Genomic DNA, 18,896 nt, shown 5'->3' with positions numbered 1-18,896 from the left:
CTTCAGATACTAATAATAATAACGTGTGTTTACTTATAAAATTTTAATTAATATTATACGTGGTGTTTTGTCATTCAGCTCCGACGTTGATTTTCTGGTCAATTTCCGGCACTATTGTCTGCTTCAACACCTTTACGCCGCTCTCCACTACTTTGCTCGACTATCGATCGATGGCGCCTCCACCTTTGGAAGTTCCGCCTCCTACGTCGCAGCCGATTCTCCGATCAACTCTTTCTCCCATGACGGTGGCCATAACTCTTTGCTTATTTGTTTTTGGGGCAAATTTTGTTTCATGGATATGTAAAACCAAATAGTTTGATTGTATTAATTTTTTCTTTTTGCAATTTAGTCCCATTGAATCAAATTGCAATTATTGTATTTGTAATTTGCTTTTATTGAGACTAAAAGTGTATTCAATATAAATTTTGCAAAGGATTTGAGATATTCAACAATCCATATACTTTTAAACTCTATAGATTTTAATGAAAAATTATTAAAATTTTGTATATAAAAAAATCTCTCCTAATATTAAAATGTTTTGATGGATTCTTAAAATTATTATTATTATTATTATTATTATTATTATTGATCATATATACAACAACAACAATAATAATAATAATAATAATAATAATTTTAAGAATCCATCAAATTGTCGGAAGATTATGAGAAATTCTTTCCTATACAAAATTTTCACAATTTTCCATTAAAATCCATAAACTTTGAATATCTCAATATTTTAAAAGACTTTTAAAAGTCTATATTAAATACCTCAAAAGATTTTAAAAGACTTTTAAAATTTTGGATTGAATACTCTAAATTTTAAAAGATTTTAAAAGTCTTGATTGAATACACCCAAATTTTAAAAATCCAACAAAATCCTATAAAATCTATATTGAATACACCCCCTAAGATTAAAGAACAACTTATAACTTTAATGGTAGCTCAGAAGATAATAATAACATACATAGATTTATTTCGACAATATATCTAAATCAAACATACATATACTTTTTGCGCCTATGACATAAGGCGGCAGCTACAACACTGAATTTAAAATTACTACAGACAACACACTATATATGTTAATATAATACAAATACAACACATCAACAAATTCCGTAAGGGATGGCCTGGTTGTGTAGAGGTTGAACTTGTGACCGTGAATGAGAATTTATCAACAATATTCCATCAACAATATGAATGATAATTTAACAACAATATTGATCTATTTCAGCAATGTTTTTATCAATGTTTCAACAATAAATCTAACTCAAATCATATATTCCATAATCCTCCAAATCTAATGATCCAAAACCAATTCTTACAAGCTGCAAAAATCCAAATCAGCATCCCATCTAAATCACTTCAATGATCTTTTCAGATTGCAAACTATTTAGAGAAGCTATAAATAACAACAAAACATCACCAAGCAATTGTGTTACTGTCCTTTAGTTCGAGATGATGCAAAGGTTACTTTCTCAACATGTATGTTAGCACTCGAATCAATCCTGTAAGAAACATCAAGACCTTCCAAAATGACATGATAAACAACATGAGGGGAATGTAGTTCACCTTCATTTTCAATTGTTTCATCGTCCAAGCAAGTTCCAACGATCGAACTAGCACTGGCAATAGTGCTTTCTGATTCATAACCACAACTAGCAGCCTTTGTTATAATGGAGGACTGATCTGTACGGTTTCGTTGGGATACAGATCTTATATCCCACGAGAGCACCTGCCTTATCAAAGACATAAATTCGTCTGGAGAAGAATAAAGTGACTTGTTTTCCTGGAAAAAGTTAGAAAAATCAAGTTGATAATGAATCCACAAGAATTATATATGGATGCCATCGATCAAATTTTTACATAAATGATAATAATTGTTATGGTAAATTTGTAACATACCATGATTATTGTAGATAATATTTACCAATGAAATTTACGCCTAGGAGTACTTAAAATGGAGTTATGTTCATTTTCAAAAGTTGGAAAATTGAACTTGTCACATGTTTAATAAGGTGGCTTGTGTTGCTATAGGCATATTTGTAGAGGTTGAGGTTGTTCCAAAATCAGAGTCATCAGATTGCAAATAATGTTACCGTCCATGGAAATTGGCCGTGCATGGCTAGGACAATAGGGTCTCTGTGGGCGTGGCACACAGGGCACACCATAAGTTAGTACAAAGAAAATATAAATAAAATTAAATAAGTTGCTAATGTTTTTATGCCTATATACAATTAGTAATCCAATGCATATATTTAATAGAAAAAGCATACAAAGTCTCAAGTATCAAATTAAGAAAGCAACATAAAATATCAATTATTAGTGAACATAGCAGTCGATAGAACAAGGCTGTCTACCGCCACCGCCACTCCATAGCAGTATGTTTATGCACTCAAACCAAGATCTTTAGGGAACCTTTTTTTTATTTTTATTTTTTTTGCAGCTGCATAACAGGTTATTCTAGGGCTCAAATATGTAGAGACTAGAGCCACATTGTCACACAATAAACTTCCCTACATACTACATGGTAGAGAGGCAGTTGTTTTATAATTACCAATTTACAGAGGATGGACTAAACTGACTTCACCGAACTATGATGAAATATATAGAATTAGGATCAATCAAATTATTCACGAAAGAAATGCCCTCTTCCCTCAACTAACACGCCGGCCTTACTAACAGGAATGGAGAGAGCAGCTTAGTCAACAATCATGACTATGGGAACATTTGATTGCTTCTACCCAACCAACTATATCCATAAGCAAACCCTATCTGTGAATAAGGGTAAGATATTGCAGCATTCGCAATGGTTAGGAGCAAATGATATATCTACCAGGGAATCCAAAAGAGAGGCTTTAGTGGGTTTCAACTTTCATTATTATTTTCCTGAAGGGAACCAAAGAGCAAGATACCAAACAAGAGAAAGGCCAACCACCATGTAAAGTTAACAATATATGTTTAAGAAAAAAAATAGAGTAAAGAAGTGTTAATCAGAAACCAAGCAGCCTAATTCTAAAAATTTGGTTCCAGGGTCTTACCATACGCAACCAACAATCATTAAGATTGGAGAAAAAGCTTTCCGAGAAGTTTACAGAAGATACGGCTAGCAAGCTATCCACCTGTTCAAGAATATGGTACATAAAAAACTTACGGTCTAAAGCTTATAATTAGGTGTAACTATATAAGTCAATCTAAAAGTCATAATTATTTGACGTAGGACATTAGTTCCCTTTCTCATAGTTTCTATTATTTCAGCATGATACCCATTTCTTTCAAAAGCCTTTATACATGAACCTTTTTTGGTCAGTGGATGATGGTGAAAACTCAAACACCAGATCTGCCCTGCTCTAATATCATGTAGAAACCGTATATGGTTTGATATACGCTCTTGTTTGATTTTGAATTGGACCATACTTCACTATTTATTCAAGAGAAAAATATTTTTTAGTACCGTATGGGACTTTTTTATCATCATAGGACCATATCTCGAACTTAATTGTATTAGGCCCACAATTAAAACAAGATTAACAGAAATGATCCTCAGGTGTCAGATTTGCTATTTGCTAAGGTGGCAGCATCGTGGCATGTCAAAAATTACATAAATGACTGATGGACATCTACCTGAGGATCATTTTAGGACCATAACTACTTTATTGGATTAGTCCTAAAGCTAATAAAAAGGAAAAAAAATTAACAGAAATGATCCTCAGACAGTCCGGCGTGCCACAACACTACCACACCACCAACTCTAACGCATGAGGACAATCTCTGCAAAAAACTTTTAGTTTTGAAACTAATCCAATACATGGTCTAGTTACGGTACTAAATGATAAGAGGGGTCAGGTACAAGACTAAAAAGAGCAATTTCCTTTATTCAATGTGAACGTCATTACACTAAACCATCATACTTTTAATTCACTGAACAGAATGGGTGGTAATTTAATTGGCATATGACTTTTAAGACCGTATGTTGAAAATAACATCTCAAAGTGAAATCAATATTGTCTATGCTGATAAATCTAAAGTGATTTAGCTTGACATCAAGTTTTATAAGTGATACCATTTTTAAAACCATAGAATCCATTAAATGACAACAATAACAAAGACAACACACTCCAGATAATTACCAATAAGTAGGAAATTACCTTCACCCAGTCAGGAACTGTGGCATCTTGAATGCTGTCGCAGTATGGCAAATAAGGCTTGATATCCAAGACAGGCTGCAATAGTTTTGACATAGTTATGCTGTATTACAGAATACCGTTTATGATGCACTTTCTAGTAAGAGCGACAAATTATGAAGGAACTTTCTCTTGCACAAAACTCCTACCAAAAGGGAACACAGAACTTACAGTCCCATCAACCAGGTCAACACCAGATAGTAATACAACATGCCCGTGGACAGCCTCCACCTAAAAGAGCAACAAAGCAAATTGTCCATAACATTTTTTCTCCGGAAGGGGAGGATTCTGGCGTCAACAACATGGAAAATTTTAATCCAGGTGTTTCACCGCTCTTAAAATAAAACTGGGGATCAGTTTTTTTTTTTTTTTTAAATTAAAAATTTAAGGGGCCAAAAATTTGGACTCAGGACTAAGTAATCTAGAAAGTTAATTATCTCAAGCATCATTGCTGTTATGGTTAGACTTTGTAAATGTATTGGATAATAAAATGCAAATGATGCACTTGGAAGGGTTAGGTAGTAAAACATATTACCCGTGTTTAGAATTTTCATAACTAATATTCAGACAGACTCGGATATGGAACCCCTTTCCGGAGAATAAAGACTCAATGACACTGCACAAGAATAATCGATCAGAATGCAAACCAAAATTTTACAGCAAAACAAGATCAATAATTCCGGGGATTCAATGTCAGTCTTACATATAAAATTTGGATTATCACTATGGGTTCAGAAGTTTCTCGGAAAGTAGAAGTATATTATTTATAGAAGAATTAACAGCATAGAAATATGAAACATAGGAAGCTTAGAGGAAAGGAGACTAGACAAGAGCATATAGGGGATAGTAGCTACATTGATACTGAGACTAAAGCCAAGTAACAAAGTGTGAACTACTCTTTTTGTAAAAAGGTCTGCCCATGAGTTTGCGTGTCTAGGCACCACATTTCGAAATGAAGCCCCAAAGTATTGTAATCCAAATTTAACTTCCATCGAGCTGAAGTTGCTTAAATCCAAACAAAGACATTTGCGGGGTCGCACTCAAAATATATCTTGGGGAGAAGCCTCAGCTGAGTTCTATAATTGGATAAGGTTTGCAAGAGCATTCTAATAGATTACTTGAAGAGGTCCTTCAAATATAACAAGAAACCTTTATTTGAAAGATCTGATTTTTTTTAATCAATATCACCATACCTTTGCAACTGTTAATCCAATAGGGCACAGACGATGGGGTGACCTTGTAGCAAAGACTCCAACTCTTTCACCTTTTAATCTCGGTACCCTTACCTGTTCATCCACTAACCTTAAAGATGCCACTAACTATATTATCAAGAAAATCAAAATGTGAGCACAAACCTTTGCTTTGAATCTTGACTGCGATGGGTGCTTCCACAACTTATTAAGATCAGTATTTAGATGAAACACATAGATAATCCAGCAGTGAGAATATCCTTCAAGACCCTGAAGCGATGCTTGAGGAACTCGAGAATAATCAAATAGCAAGGATGCCTTTGCTAGAGGCACAAGCAAAGGCTGTCTTGGAGTTCCATTACTGCACACATTCCAGTATGAATCTTCAAATATGGAAATCATGTCATTAGATGCTAGGGATGACTACTGCCAATAACAGAGTAACTTCAAAGGGTGCTTTTCAAACATAATGTCTTTAAGAAAATTTGGTGTCAATGTTTAACAGATTACCGCGTAGAGAAGCAGGATCGGACAACTGCAATAGGCGTCATGGGGTATGAATTAAATTCAGGTTTGTCCTGATTTTGCCTGCACATTGCTTCCCTCAAAGCCTGAAATACATGCAATTTATCATCACTATGCACTAACTTCAGTTGCATAAAGTTCTGTTGTAGACTAAATGGAGGAAAGGCACAGGAAACAATGACGCATATTTCAGAAATCTACGTTTACATAATGGTATGCACAATAAAATGTGTGCAAAATTACAACTGAAAGGTATAAGAACAAATCGATCAATGACCATAATAACAACAAAAACAATGAAAGAATCGGAGGAATATTCATGAATCATTGAATGAAAACAAGTCAAACTTACTTAATAACAGATAGAAATCATCCTGACTACCTTATTACTTAAGTTTTAATTCAAGCAACTCAAGTATTAAGTATACAATTCATTCCACCAAGAAGAAGCGTAATGGCGCCAAAGATAATTAAAGTGCAGGACAAAAACAATGAATTGGTAGGTTTGTCAGATTCAACTAAGCCAAAACTTCAGCAACTTCAACCTTTCCAGCAATGGATTCTCACAATAAAAAAAGAATAAACAAATAAACAAACACTGAGTCTAGCAAACCTGTTGTGCCCTAATGCGGCCTTTCCTTTCTGCAGCGCATTTTTCCAAGGCGGCTTTTACGGAGGCTTCAAGTTGTTGAATTGTTTTATTCGATTCCCCAATTGAAGCGGATTTCGATTTCCTTCTCCACAAATACACTACCCAAAAACAAAAGAATGTATGAACATAGAAACTGAGGGATAGTATCTCTGTCAGTGTTCCATTAAAACTTACGAGAAATGGCCGCCGAAGCTGAAACCGAAGCCACAGCAAACGTGATGGAGAGCTGCAGCAGCCATGGCGATTTCGCGCTCCCCATGGATCCCTATTCTACTCCGGCAGTCCAACTGAACTACGCTCTATTGTTCCAGATAGGATTTTGATTTTAATGAATCGCACGATTTTGGACTTGGTTTGATAGAAGCCCGTATTAATTTGGGCTCCACGGGTGTATTAATTTGGGCTCCACGGGTTCGTTTATTTTATAAAAAAAATTTCTACATATTTTTTAAAAAAAAAATTACTCTTGTCACTACTTTTACACTAATATACTCACAGGACAAAAAAAAAAAAAATATTTATACTTATTTTTACCGACTACCAATATAATATCAATATTTCTTAAATTTCGTGCAAAAAACAATAAGACTATACTTTTGGGACGGAGAGAGTAATATATTTCATCCATCGTCCATCAAGTTTACTTTTCGAACATTTTTTAATATTAATATTATATTGAATAGTAGTAAAAGATTTTTTAGTATTAATATTATATTGAATTATAATAAAAAAACAAAATAAAATTATCTCTATAGCATCCGTGCACGAATATTTATAGTAAAAAATAAAATTATCTCTATGGCATCTATGCACGAATATTTATAGTAAAAAATAAAATAAAATATATACTCCCTCCCTCCCATAACAAAATATCTATTTTTCTATTTTAATCCGTCCTATAACAAAGTATTTATTTCTTTTTTTTGTAACTGTACTATCTACCTAAAGTTACAAATACCCTTACAATTTACAATATATTACACAAATGTCATTATCTTTATATCAAACATACTAACAAGGTTATTTTAGTTATTTCTACTTTATTCCTAATATATTCTAATATAATACTTCCAATATAATACTAATATTTACGAATGAAGTATTTATTATGTTAAATAAGTAGTACAGTAGTTATATCTTATTTTGAGACAAACTAAAATAGAAATAAAACTCTTATTGGACATAGGAAATATTATAAGTATTATTATTATTTTTTTGTATTACTTACAAAATTCTTATATTTCAGGTAAAAAAATTTTAAAACCAACACACAAAATAAACTCACAACACTCGTAATTCATGGGTGTGTTTACTTTTAAAATCTTGGTTTTCGGTTTTAATTTTGAATAATAAATTTTTAAATTGAAATAATTATTTGATATGATATAAATATATATTTATATAATATTTTGAATATAAAACAAAATTCTAATGTAATATAATAAATAAAAATTGATATTTAATTTGATATTTTTAAAGAAAAAAAAATAAATAGTAAAATTTAGGTGCAAAATATTATCATTAAACAAAAAAATTGGCAAATAATAGTTGCTTTTTTGAGGCAAATAACAGTAAAAGGTTTGAATGAATATATACATGAAGTGAGAAAATTAGTAAATCATCCCACGGTTAATTTGTTCACTTTAATTTAGGCACAGAGTTTTAGAAATTGTATAATTAGTAAATAATTAAAAAATCTATTAATAAAAATAATTATAATTTATTAAAAATACTTATAAATTAAGATTAAGATGACTAAATATTTTAATTAGAATAAAAAAATTATAGATTATAAATTTTAAAATGTGACTAAAATATATAATTATATTTTTTTTAAAAAAAAATAAATGACAAAGTATGTGAAACGGAGGAATACTATATTTGTTCATCTTTAAATGAAAAAATAAAAAATAAATAAAATTTTGAAAAAAAGAATTCAAAAAATGAAACTTGTTGCCAACCTTTTGTGTTATCCTCTTTATGCTTGTGTGTAAAGTATGGCTTTGATTTGATGACTCCCTCCAAAATTTCCTCAGGCTGTTGGTGAAAAAAGTGGCTTTTTACTCCTTTTTGGCCTTTTTTATTATTTTATACTTTTTTCGTCTCATATCTATATATCAATTTATTTTTTATACAGAGTTTAAAAATATTAGTATTATATTGGAATAAAGTATAAATAAAGGTAAAAAAGACTAAATTAACTCTATTAGTATTGTATGATATAAATGTAATGATATTTGTATAATATATTGTAAATTGGAAGAGTATTTATAATGTTAGGTAGATAGTACAGTTACTAAAAAATAAAATGAATACTTTGTTATAGGACCGACCAAAATAGAAAAATAAATAGATTGTTAAGGGACAGAGGGAGTATAATATTAGAATCTGCAACGTTATTTGACGAGTGCGCTCTAAAATAATTTGCATTAGACGATAAATCGTGTGTGATAGACAAATTCTAGAGGCGTCAGGGATAATCTTACGGTCACGAGTTCACACCCACATCGCCAAATCATCCTTTTATTTTTTCTATTGCTCGTAGTTTTTTAAGATCTTTCTTATTATTACTATTATTATTATTTATATGTGTTCACTTTCTATTTTTTATGAATATTTTTTTAAAATGAAAATTAATATTTTGTTTTGTTGAACTGTTGATTTTTTATGAATAAATACTATATAATAATTTTTATAATATATTATAGAAAATTATGTCACCAAAAAATAGATTGGGTAAACAAACTCAATTATGTTGTTCACTTTTACCATCAAGAAGAAAAAAAAAATTAAAAATATAGGTTTGTTTGTTTTGTATTTTGGTTTACAGATAAATTCTTTAGGTATAAAAAATTACATAAATAATATAAAAATAATGAGTATGTATAACATATTAATTTCTTTTGAAAAAAAATTGTTGGATACATTTTAAAAAATATATATATTCACCCTATTTGCGAAATTCTCTTTAAAGAAAAAATAAAAAATAAATCAATTAGTATAATGGTATTAGAATCTGTTAAAGTCTAAAAAAATTGTTGGATACTAAAAATAATCTTTTTAGTATTGTGTAATATAAATGTAATGATATTTGTGTAATATATTGTAAGTTGTAAAGGTATTTGTAATTTTAGATAAATAGTACACTTACTAAAAATAAAATGAATACTTTGTTATGAGACAGATTAAAATGAAAAAATAGATATTTTATTATGGGACGGAGGGAGTATATTTTTTGAAGAAAAAAACTAATATTTAAAATTTAATAATTATGTCTCATTCATAATTAATTATTATTGAGAGAATATATAAAATTTATTACTCAATCATTTATTGATATTTCTCTCTCCGTCTATTTTTAAAATATATATTTATTGTTGGTACAAAATTTTAAAAAATCATAGTATTTTATTTATTATAATTAGTTAAAAGTAATATAAAGATAATTTTATCTTTATTTTTAAGTATAAAAATAATGATGTGATAGTAAAATTAGGATATTTGTAGAAAAAAAAAATGGGATCCATAATTATAAAAAGAAATTATAATTGAATAAAAAAATTCAAATATATATATTTTATGAATAAACAAAAGAAATTTAAAATAAAATATTTTATTAATACTAATATTATTATAAATTACTTATTAAAAAAGTAAAAATAGAACATCAAAAAGTTGAAAGTAGACACCTACTTGTCTTTTTATAATTTGTTTTCTCCAATGTGGTCGGAAAATTTGTTTTTGTACGAATTAGGGGCAGACAAGACACGAGATGAAACATCACAATTTTATTTTAAAACATCGAATGAAAAATAAATATGTGATGTGACATAAATATATACCTAATATGATATACCTACTATTACTATAAGGGGTCTCGACATAGTTCTGTTATTTGCAAATATGCAGGTATTTGATATCTGAATCGAACCGATTAAATACCTAAAATTGTGAACCGTTAACCGAAAATATTTGCAATATTTACAAATAATTAGAATCGTACCAAAATTAAAAAGATATAGTATATCTTAAAAAATATATTCGGTTAGATTAACCAAACCGAACAAATATCAAATATGCAGTATTTGTATTCGAACCGAATTTGCTCGATTAATTGCAAATTCGATTTGATTCAATTCAGTTCAGCGATTCGACGATTCGGTTCGATTTTTTTGCCTATCCTTATCTACTATAGGGTGTTTGGTTAGGGGATTTTGCCCAAATTTTATTACTTATTATTTTTTTTTCCAAAAATAGATAATCAAATATTTTTTTATATTATACTAATAATTAAATTATATTCAAAATACAATATCAATATCTTTTTATATCACATAATACAGCTATTTAAATTTAATTTTGTTATTATTCGAAGTTCAAACCCAAAATCCAAATTATCAACCGAACAAAGCCACTTTCCTTATTTGTTTGTCATAAAAAAAATAAGTATTGTTTCATTTTTTAGTACAAATTATACTATTTTTTAATTTTTAAATTATTTTATTTCTAATTTTCTTATTCTAAAAATAAAAAGTTACACATTATATTAAAAATTGTGTCCAAATTAAATGAAATTATTTTTACAAGTAGGAGGGAATATATTATTAATGCTCCATTTGTCAATTTGAAATGTGGGCATTTATTTTTTACGGAGAGTTTAATAGATATTATGGGTGTGTTTATTTTGTAAGATAATTGGAAAGAAATTTTTTTATATACGAGATAGAGAGAATTGCGTAGGAAATATAAAAATAATAAATGTATTTAATTTTTAATTTTTTTGGAAAAACGCATGAGAAAAATATTAAGAAGAAAAAAACTACTCCCTCCGTCCCACCTAATTTGTCCATATTTTCTATTTTTGTCCGTCCCATATAATTTGTCCTTTTCTTTTTTGAAAAATTAATTATACACTTTAATCGTATTTTAAAATTTAAAATTTAAAATTTTTTTTAATCTTAATTAAACTATTTAGTTATCTTAATATTAATCTATAATTATTTTTACTAATACATTTCTTAATTACTTACTAATTATACTTTACCTAAATTCTCGTGTCTACAGTAATACACCCATATTACATGGAACGGAGGGAATATATTTTAGTGATAGCTTGTAATACTTACTTATCAAGATACAATATGTGTAATTTTGAAAATAATGCAAGAAAAATTCAATTGAATATTTAATCAATTACACAAAATTTATTATTCGATCGTGTAATTTCTAGATTAAGTTCATCAACCTATTTACTACTTTATATAATAGTTACACAATTATAAATATAATTATTCAATTAATACATAATTGATAGATCAATTTAAAATTTGATCAAGATAACAAATTACATCTAACGATTGTAGATACAATAAACATAAAATAATATGAATATCAATCAATCAAAATATTTAATTAAAAAAAATCTCACAAATTCATAACCCGATATCATAATCCAATCTTACACTCGAAAAAAAGTTTAGCCGCTAAACATAATTAGGAATCAAAACCAATAAAATTTTACCCAAACTCTCTCTTTCCTCTTTGATTTGTAACATAGGCATGGATATGCCTAGAGTTGGTAAAAATTGACCTCACACGATAACTCAATACGAATTCGACACGAAATAATTGAGTTTGTGTCAAAATTTTTAACTCGATTATGTATACGGGTTGACATGAACCAGACACAATAATAAATGGGTCAGGTTATATTTGAGACTTTCAACTCGAACCCGACACGATAATCCGATTATAATATATTAATATTGATTCATACTATATTTATTATATATGTAAAATAATTATATTTTAATAATTTACTCATATATTAATTTAAATGAAATTCGATTTTAAATATTTCAACCTAATTAATTGTGCACATTACATTCGAACCAATAAAAACTAACATAATACGACAACACGGCAAAAAATAATTGAATTTGAATCAAGAATTTTGACTTAATTATGTATACCGGTCAACACAAACCCGATATGATAATAAACGAATCGAATTAATTTAACTCATTTAAAGTATTCAATCTAATACAAATTTAATAAGAATTGACCCATTGCCAGCTCTAGACATGCCTGAACAAGTGTCAAGTTCTAAATTATTTGCACCAGTTTTCATTTTCTTCATTGCTAATACAAAATTAAGTTCAACAAAACAAAGGATTTTGGGTTAAAATTTTGATTCAAATAATGACTTTGATTTATTACACTCAACATTTTTAAATAAATTATTATTATTATTATTATTATTATTTTTTTTTGTAGTATGGGGAACTATGTTGGTAATATAAAAAATAATATTTTTTTGTTGAATTGTTGACTTTTTATGAGTGGATAATATATACTTTCTCCATCCCACTTAATTTGTCCACCATTTCTATTTTCATCTGTTCTACTTGATTTGTCATTTTTTTAAAAAAAATACAATTATACACTTTAACTACATTTTAAAATTCATAATTCATAATTTTTTTTTATTTTAATTAAACTCTTTAGTTATCTTAATTTTAATATAAATTTTTTTATTAAATTATAATTATTTTTACTAATACATTTTTTAATTACTCATTAATTATACAATACGTAAAACTCTGTCTAATGTAAATGAGACAGCCGGGACAAAGGGAGTATTATATTATTGTGTGTGTATATTTATATATTTTTTAATAATATTTATGAAAAATTATTCTATTAAAAAATATTAATTGAACAGACAAATAATATTTTGATAAAAAGATTAATAATAATAATAATAATAATAATAATAATAATAATAATAATAAAATTTTCTCTTGGCAAAGTTGGCGTATTATATGGATTACATAGTAAAAGAAATTGAAAAAAAAAAAAAAAAGAAAAAACTCATAAATAAAATAGGCTTGGGTTATAGTTTTGTTTTGGTATCCATTTTAGATGAAAATATTATTAGATACGATGGCAATATGTTTTTTGTTTCGATTTTAATATTTTTTTATTATGTAATAATTGCGATTTGATTTTATATAGAAAATATTTATTTATTTCTTACGAATCTTTTTAATTAAATGAATAATAAGTGTACTATTTTATTTAAAAATGATAAATAAAATACATATTCTATCATTCGTTATTGTATATCATAATCAAGATTTGATTGATCACTTCTTTGGCATTAGTCTAGACAGATTATTGTAAACTCTTCAATAGGACAATTAAGTATCACTACAAAAACATATGGTCATTTGAGCGGTTCAAGACCGCTATAAATGACTATTTTTTTTTGTTTTTTACAAAAAACTATTTGTAAAGATTTTGTGTCGGATTTTGACCAGTATATATACTCAAGTTACAAAAAATTTATGTATCGACTTTTTCCGCAACAAAAAATGGGCGGTCAACGCATTTATTGTAACAATGTTTGTAACGCTATCATTGTACTTTCGATTTATTTGCAGCGGACATTTATCGTTATAAAAGAATCGTTACAATATATGCTCATCCACTTGTTACGGCTTTTGTTACGGTAGTAATTTCGTTACAATAGTTGGTTGTCAGAAAACTAGTTAATATTTTTTGTACCAGTATTTGTAACGACCAATTTTTCGTAACGAAAAAAGTTTCCTTATTTTTTCAATAATAACCTAAAAAAATCATTTCGCAAACGAAAAACTTGTACGATGTGAGAAAATACTACTAAATGACATTACAAAATATAAGAATATTACGGCGATACGATTATGATAGCAAAAATACTGCCAAATGGTTTCCTTATATGACTGTGTTTAGTTTTTGTTTCTTTTTTTCATCCCTTGTGTTGGGACTGAGCCAACTCAACACCCTAACAATACTCTCCTCAAACCAAGGACCAACCAATGGACCTTGCATGCCCACCTTGTACCGCCTATTACAAAAGGACTTGCTACCTGATCACCTTAATTAAGACCGACCCAACACCGCCAGGGGACTTTCGACACAAGGCTCATCCGCAGGTCACGAGGGCGAGCCCACCACCACAACCAATGTCCAATGCCACCCAGTCCACATCAACATCTAACCGGGCTCTGATACCACTTGTTGGGACCGAGTCAACTCAACACTAGTATGATATTGTTCGTTTTGGGTTGAACCCGCACAGATTTGTTTTTGGATATCCTCCAAAAGGCCTCTTCCTAGCGAAGTTCACTTAGGATTTACAAGATGTAATTTTCTTCACAACTTTCAATGTGGGACTTGGATTTGCATTCTAACACCTTGAATAATACTTTATATATGAGATTTTATAAAAAATTTAATAATATTTTTATTAGGAATCGGAACTGTTTGTATTGTATGATCGAGTATTTGTACTTGCCTTTGCGCTTGTACAACAGATTGTTTCAAACAAATACTTGACTTTCAGGTAAATTGTTATCATTTTTGTTTGACAGAAAAATAACAAGTAGATTGTAAATGGCGATACGATTCGTTGACCTAGTTCGAATCTAAAATCCTACTATAGAGAATACCAATTCAAACCGAATTTTGCTTTCATAGTTGAAATTAAAAGTAGAATTTTCTTTGAATTTTTTACTTTGATTTTATTATGATCTTCTCAACTAGTTCAGTTTATAACCAAATATAATGTTTATGGAATCATCAGTACAAAACTAAATAAGATTTCTAACCGTAGTAATTGAATAATAAAAATTGTGAAAATGATTGTCAATTAACAAAGCCTAATGTATTTGTTTGGTTGTGCTTTCAACCACTTATTTTTACTATTGACTTATGATATATATATATATATATTTTTTTTTTCAAAAAATATCATATCATATACTCCATCTGTCCCATAACAAAGTATCCATTTTTCCATTTTAGTCCGTCCCATAACAAAGTATCCATTTTCTATTTTTAGTAACTGTACTATCTACCTAACGTTACAAATACCCTTACAACTTACAATATTTTACACAAATGTCTACCTTTATATTACACATACTAATAAGGTTATTTTAGTCATTTGTACTTTATTCCTATTATATCCCAATATAATACTAGTATTTCTAAAATTACGTGCAAAAAGCAAATAGATACTTAATTTCGAAACGGAGGGAGTATTTATTTTATATTTAATATATTACATTAAAAATAATTTTTATTTGAAACAACATTTCGACATTTATTTATATCATTTCAAGTATTAATTTCAAATTACAATTTTAATATTTCTAAAACTCACCAAACATACAACCCAACAAACTCTATATATGTTTCTAATACTATTTTGTAAACTGAACACAATAAAATCAAAAATTGAACCAAAAAATTGAATGTTGTATTAATTATAATTTTAACTATTGAGTAGTTAATTGGTTTTTAATAGGAGTATAATGAAAATTAGATAGTGTAATTTTTTAAATATGTTATATATTGAAAAAAAAAATTATTGAATTATGTATAAAAAACATCACTCATTGTCACAATTAAAAGATTCTGACGCCTCCAAATCTTACTTATCACATATGATTCATCTAGTATAACTTGATTTATTAAGCTTAGTTTGCAAGTTGTTAAGTTTGACCGTGAGTTTATCTCGAGTATGCAAGATTAACGATTGCAAATTCTCACGTCATAAAATAAAGGTACATAACTAATTTTTTTATTTTTATTTTTATTTTTTATGTTCTTGAACTAGTATTGTATTATTTATGTTTCTAATATCATATTAAACATATCTATTTTTTATTAAAAATATCATATAAAATGCATCGTAGATTTTTATTTTTACAAATTGACAAATCGACAAGCTTTGGATCAAACATCTTTTTACGGGAAAAAAAAGGTTTCTCCTTATGATTATATATATAGACATGATTATACTCCCCTCTTTCCGTCGAAGCAAAGGTTGAAAAATATAAACCATTATTATTTTTAAAAAGATACCAAACAAAACAATTTATAGTGTGTTCGATATCGAAAAGGGAATTGCATTTCCATAATAGTAGATAATAGAATTGCAAAAAAATAAATTGAATATAAAATGAAAATTAATTATTTTATATGATAAAATAGAAAATTCAAATGAGATAAATATATAGAATAAATACAATGATTTGAATGAATTAATATTCTAATGGGAATTTTAGTTTATTTACCGATAAAAATAAATTATTATTTTTGTTTATAAAACTGTATATCAAAATATTATTGAAAGTAAAATTTAAATTAAAAATTCAAATTTGAGCCAAAACCCAACAAATTCTTTGTTTTTTAGATAAAGTATTATTTTGATCCAGTAAAATATATATATTTTTTCTCACACTAATCTATATAATTAATTCTTTTTGTATTAAAAGTAGTTCTCATACTATTATCAAAATAATTTATATTTTTATATAAATTATAAATATATTAGTATTATATTATACATTAATGACAAATGACAAATTTACTAATTTTTTTTAATGTATTTCCACTCAATTAAATACTATTATTGTATTTATTATAAAAATAAATAAATATATATAGTTCTGATTAGAGAGAGAGAGGTCATCGTGTTTAAAAGAAGAAAAAAAAAATTGAACAGTAAAAAATAAATTCCAAATAGCTACATAAACAAACAATTTTTATTTTTATTTTTTTTGAAAAAAACAATGAAAATATATACTCCATCCGTCCCAATATAATAGTACTATTTACCATTTTTGTCCGTCCAAAAATAATAGTCTCATTTTCATAAATAATCATATCACTATAAAAACCACCCTTACTTTTTCATTATTATTACACAATTGCCACCATTTTTTACACTAATACACTCACAAGGGCAAAAAAACCTTTTACTCGTACTTTTTATCCCCTATCAATATAATATCAATATTCCTTAAATTTCGTATCAAATACAACTCAGACTATAATTATGAGACGGAGGAAGTATTTCAAATGGAAAAACATAAATAAAAGAAATCTTGTGTTTAAGGTTTTATAATGTCTAATAGTTACTTTTACACAAAGATTTTATTAAAAATATATATTATGCTCACAAAAATATTACACTAATAATTATAACACAAATTCAACAAACTCAACCAAATAAATGCCGAAGGACCAAAATTATGAGTTTGTTTGCCAAGCAATTTTTTATCATCGTAATTCTATATATATAATATATATTATCATCTCATAAAAAATTAATATTTATTATAAAATATTATTTTTTTATATACTAGTGACATGATTTTTCATATTTCATATAAAAAAAATTAAATTAATAAAAAATAAAGTAAAAGAAAGCATTTTAATAGGTTTAACTCAACGTGAGAACTCCAATTTTATTACTTTTTTATTTTTTTTTTATGACTGTAAAAATCCACGATCGCTACTCGAAAGTGCGCAGTAAAATTAGTCCGATCTTATTATTAGTAGAACATTACATTACATTATGAGGTTAGGCCCATCCACTTTATGCATGCATCATTATTCCTTTACTCATGCCATTGAGATTTCAAATCCTTCAAGCATAAACATTTTAACTTTTACACACACATGTGGGGTGGGCTACCCACCTTACCCCCCACCCCACCCCACCCCAAAAAGGGTCTTTTAGTTGCTTTCTTGTACTCAAAGCATGTGGACTTTTGAGTCCCCTTTACACTCCCCCTTTTCATTTGTAGTTCATAAAGAATAATGTGAAAGTGGCTTTTGTCTTTTATTTATTTATTACTATTTTCGTTTCTATATATTATCTACTTTTCGTATCAATAAAAAAATTTATATAATATTTACACTTACTTATTGTTTATGAAGATTTTATGGATTGTATTTGTTGCGAAAATTAGAAAATCAATAAAAATAGAAATCATACAATAATATAAATATTTGGCTACTCAATTCGATCACGATGATTTACATCTGAATGTGGCAAAATCAAGTACTTTTATATTTAAATGTAAATTACAAAATTAATACGTCAAATATATATATAGAAGTATAGGTCAAAATTTTAACACGCGGTCAAATAAATTGTACGGACAACCCAATTTTGTCAAAACCCTAAGTTAAGTTCGATCGATGCTCGAGAGGTTGAATGTTGCTTTTACTTATCTTAAAACAATTATATAATATATATTTATGTATATTAGATAAATATTATATTTTGGTTGACGACATACTTATATATTAATTGGATAAAATTATTTATAATTCATTTGTGGTTTGAAAAATCTCAACTATTTTTTATTTTTTTATATAGTTAAAAATAATACGAGACTCTATTGTATTTTCATAATATTACACCAGATCTCTTTTTAGTTAATATTTTTAAAAATACAAGAGAGTCTTATATATTTTTTAAGAAATTATGTGCAATAT

General features: G+C 27.6%; 1 protein-coding gene across 2 annotated transcripts; it reads right to left on the bottom strand.

Moving 5' to 3' along the window:
- Positions 1 to 1,204: 1,204 nt before the first annotated feature.
- On the bottom strand, positions 1,205 to 6,849 carry LOC127259257 (uncharacterized). Of its 2 annotated transcripts, XM_051286464.1 has the most exons (9): positions 6,729 to 6,849; positions 6,516 to 6,652; positions 5,888 to 5,988; positions 5,543 to 5,738; positions 5,381 to 5,473; positions 4,359 to 4,418; positions 4,152 to 4,226; positions 3,045 to 3,125; positions 1,205 to 1,792 (listed from the first exon to the last, which is right to left on the bottom strand). In XM_051286464.1, the coding sequence occupies exons 1-9, from the start codon at positions 6,811 to 6,813 to the stop codon at positions 1,442 to 1,444; spliced, it is 1,179 nt and encodes a 392-aa protein (XP_051142421.1). In that variant the 5' UTR covers positions 6,814 to 6,849; the 3' UTR covers positions 1,205 to 1,441. The 2 variants fall into 2 exon arrangements, with proteins under 2 accessions (XP_051142421.1, XP_051142427.1); XM_051286470.1 differs by lacking the exon at positions 3,045 to 3,125.
- Between the last annotated feature and the right edge of the window lie 12,047 nt (positions 6,850 to 18,896).

This window comes from Andrographis paniculata, unplaced genomic scaffold (genome assembly GCF_009805555.1).
Source record: "Andrographis paniculata isolate CXL003 unplaced genomic scaffold, ASM980555v1 Contig14END, whole genome shotgun sequence".
Taxonomy (NCBI): Eukaryota; Viridiplantae; Streptophyta; class Magnoliopsida; order Lamiales; family Acanthaceae; genus Andrographis; species Andrographis paniculata.
Note: the sequence above shows the minus strand (reverse complement) of the source record. Positions and strands in the feature narration are given on the sequence as shown.